The 3469-nt window shown below is 46.8% G+C and overlaps 1 protein-coding gene across 5 annotated transcripts in view; it reads left to right on the top strand.

The window, feature by feature from the left end:
• The window catches only part of RNF10 (ring finger protein 10), a 53521-nt gene that overhangs the window by 20657 nt on the left and 29395 nt on the right, over nt 1-3469 (top strand). For all 5 annotated transcript variants that reach the window (XR_001885605.1, XM_017872115.1, XM_017872114.1 and 2 more), the window contains 2 exons: nt 501-700; nt 2770-2860. Coding sequence is in view for 4 of the 5 variants with exons in the window: in XM_017872115.1 (XP_017727604.1) it covers nt 501-700; nt 2770-2860 (291 nt within the window). In the remaining variant the exon portion in view is untranslated. The remainder of the gene's footprint in view (nt 1-500; nt 701-2769; nt 2861-3469) is intronic.

The following is a 3469-nucleotide window of genomic DNA, read 5'->3' as shown; positions in this document are numbered from 1 at the left end:
TGAACTCAAGTGATCCGCCTGCCTTGGCCTCCCAAAGTCCTGGGATTACAGGCGTGAGCCACCGTGCCAGGCCTTTAGTTAATACTTTAAGCTATGTAGGCTGGCGAGGTGGCTCACGCCTATAATCCCAGTACTTTGGGAGGCTGAGGTGAGGGGATCTCCTGAGGTCAAGAGTTTGAGACCAGCCTGGCCAACATGGCGAAACCCTGTCTCCACTAAAAATACAAAAACTAACTGGGCATGGTTTAATCCCACACGCCTGTAATCCCAGCCACTCAGGAGGCTGAGGCAGGGGAATCACTTGAACCTGGGAGGCAGAGGTTGCAGTGAGCCAAGATTGTACCATTGCACTCCAGCCTGGGTGACAGAGTGAGACTGTGTCTTGGGGGGAAAAAAAAAAAAGATTTGTGTAGAAGGAGGGTTTTTTTTTTTGGGTTTCTGCTGTAAATCAGTAAGTGTCATCCTAATCTGAAATACTGATTCATTCTCATTCTCCCTAGGTAGCAGAGGCTCAACGGGCAGAGTTTAGCCCTGCCCAGTTCGCTGGTCCTAAGAAGATCAACCTGAACCACTTGTTGAATTTCACTTTTGAACCCCGTGGCCAGACGGGTCACTTTGAAGGCAGTGGACATGGTAGCTGGGGAAAAAGGAACAAGTGGGGACATAAGCCTTTTAACAAAGAACTCTTTTTACAAGCCAAGTAAGTATTGGCCCCTCAGAGAAAAGGGAAAGTGGGACTCTCCGGAGAACTGTGGTGCTGCTGTGAAGAGGCTTTTTTAAAGCTATTGTGGGAAAGAAGCAGAAAGGGAATTGGTCTTGTTCTTTTTCTGTTTACCACTGCCCCACCCTTCCTTCCTTTTACCCACTTTCCAGGTGGATGTTTTTGGTACTTAATGCTTAAATAACTGTGTTAGTATCATGATGAGGTAGAAAGCATGTTTGGAATTGGACCCAGATTTGAATCTTGTTTTGGCCTTTGACCTTAGGTAACTTACTTAACTGCTTTGAGATTCAGCTTCTCCTTTATAAGGAAGAGGAAATTTTTTTTTTTTTTTTTGAGACAGAGTCTCGCTTTGTCACCTAAGCTAGAGTGCTGTGGCGTGATCTCGGCTCACTGCAACCTCCGCCTTCTGGGTTTAAGCCATTTTTTTGCCTCAGCCTCCGAAATAGCTGAGACTACAGGTGTGCACCACCACACCTGTCTAATTTTTGTATTTTTTTTTTTTTGATAGAGACGCAATGGTTCATGCCTGTAATCCCAGCACTTTGGGAGACCAAGGCAGGGGGATCACCATATTGGCCAGGCTGGTCTTGAACTCCTGACCTCGTGATCCATCTGCCTCGGCCTCCAAAGTGCTGGGATTACAGGTGTGAGCCACTGCGCTGGGCCACCATTTCTTTATTCTTTATTGTTGGTTTTACTGGTTGGTTTGAGCTTTGCTTTTCTTTTTTCTTTTTTTTTTTTTTTTTTTTGAGACGGAGTCTCGCTCTGTCGCCCGGGCTGGAGTGCAGTGGCTGGATCTCAGCTCACTGCAAGCTCCGCCTCCTGGGTTTACGCCATTCTTCTGCCTCAGCCTCCGCAGTAGCTGGGACTACAGGCGCCCGCCACCTCGCCCGGCTAGATTTTGTATTTTTTTAGTAGAGACGGGGTTTCACCGTGTTAGCCAGGATGGTCTCGATCTCCTGACCTCGTGATCCGCCCGTCTTGGCCTCCCACAGTGCTGGGATTACAGGCTTGAGCCACCGCGCCCGGCCGAAAAAATTTCTTAAGAGACAATTGAATGACAAGTTGAAGTGCTTGGCATGTATTTACTCAAATATGATCGATCCCCTTTTGTTTCCTTTTGTGTGGCCTTAGTCATAATTTAAGATTTGACCTAGGATCTAGACTGAAGTAACCTTTTTTTACTTTATATGAACTGGTTTCAAATAGTGATGACAGTGTTTTTTTGTTTTTTTTTTTTTTTTTGGTGACAGAGTCTCCCTCTGTCACCTAGGCTGGAGTGTAGTGGCGTGATCTCGCCTCATTGCAACCTCTGCCTCTCGGGTTCAAGTGATTCTCCTGCCTTAGCCTCCTGAGTAGCTGGGACTACAGGCACGTGCCACCACGCCCAGCTAATATTTTTTGTGTTTTTAGTAGAGACGGGGCTTCACTATGTTAACCAGGATGGTCTTGATCTTCTAGACCTTGTGATTCGCCCGTCTTGGCCTCCCAAAGTGCTGGGATTACAGGCGTGAGCTACCGCGCCTGGCCTAAGTTTTCTATTTTTAGTAGAGATGTTGTTTCACCCTGTTGGTCAGGCTGGTCTCTAACTCCTGACCTCAAGTGATCCACCCGCCTTGGCCTCCCAAAGTGCTGGGATTACACGTTTGAGCCACGGTGCCTGGCCGAGAACAATCTTTTCAACTGTCTTGAAGACTAGCTATTTTCTGGGGTTCTAAGGGGTGAGGGGAAATCTGGCTTACTGCTGTTTGATGGAGTCACAGTCTAGGTTAATTTTAGTTCAAGGGATGCCTTCAGGGAATTTGGCTGGACTTGGAAGCAGAAGAAAACAGTTCGTGGATTTAGACTTCTGCCTGCTGAGTCTTTGGGTTCTTTCCAGAGCTGGAATTCAGAACTGAGGCTGAGGTCCTAGTGCAGTGCCTCATGAACCAGGGCTGCTAATGACCTGCATTTGATTTCTAAGTGAATAGATGACAATTTCTGCCAAGGGCTTATTGGTAGATTCTAACAGTCTAGCTTTTTCCTGTCTTCTTTCCTATTTCTAGCTGCCAATTTGTGGTGTGTGAAGACCAAGACTACACAGCTCATTTTGCTGATCCTGATACATTAGTTAACTGGGACTTTGTGGAACAAGTGGTGAGTAGCTCAGCCAAGCCCATAAGCTATGAATGGGAGACAGCACTAAATAAAGGCACTGTGGTGACGCAGCAGCTGTTGGCTGTGTTCACTGCTTGATAGCCTTTTCTGCCTGGCCTTTCTTTAGATGTTTCCCAGAGGTCAGTTCCTGGTTCTTCCTGGAGTCCATTTTGTGACTAACTGTCTCTGACCTGTAGGAATGGTGTATGAAAGGCTCTGATCTGAAGATGTGTAAGCAGGGAAGTAGTAACCCCTTACCCTCCTGACCCGGGTTGGGCTCATTACGGGGCCATTGCTTCAGTGGCAACCATTCATAGCAATCACTATCAAAGTAGGCCTCATCTTTGTGGCAGGTGAGCACATGAATGAGCCACACAGTTGTACTTATTTTTGAGACGGACTCTCGCTCTGTCGCCCAGGCTGGAGTGCAGTGGCATGATCTCAGCTCACTGCAAGCTCCGCCTCCCGGGTTCACGCCATTCTCCTGCCTCAGCCTCCCGAGTAGCTGGGACTACAGGCGCCCGCTACCACGCCTGGCTAATTTTTTTTTTGTATTTTTTTATTTTTTATTTTTTTATTTTTTTATTTTTTTATTTTTTTTTTTTTTTG

This window comes from Rhinopithecus bieti, unplaced genomic scaffold (assembly GCF_001698545.2).
Source record: "Rhinopithecus bieti isolate Rb0 unplaced genomic scaffold, ASM169854v2 scaffold_6776, whole genome shotgun sequence".
NCBI classification, from domain to species: Eukaryota; Metazoa; Chordata; class Mammalia; order Primates; family Cercopithecidae; genus Rhinopithecus; species Rhinopithecus bieti.
This window is presented reverse-complemented; position numbering and strand designations above follow the sequence as displayed.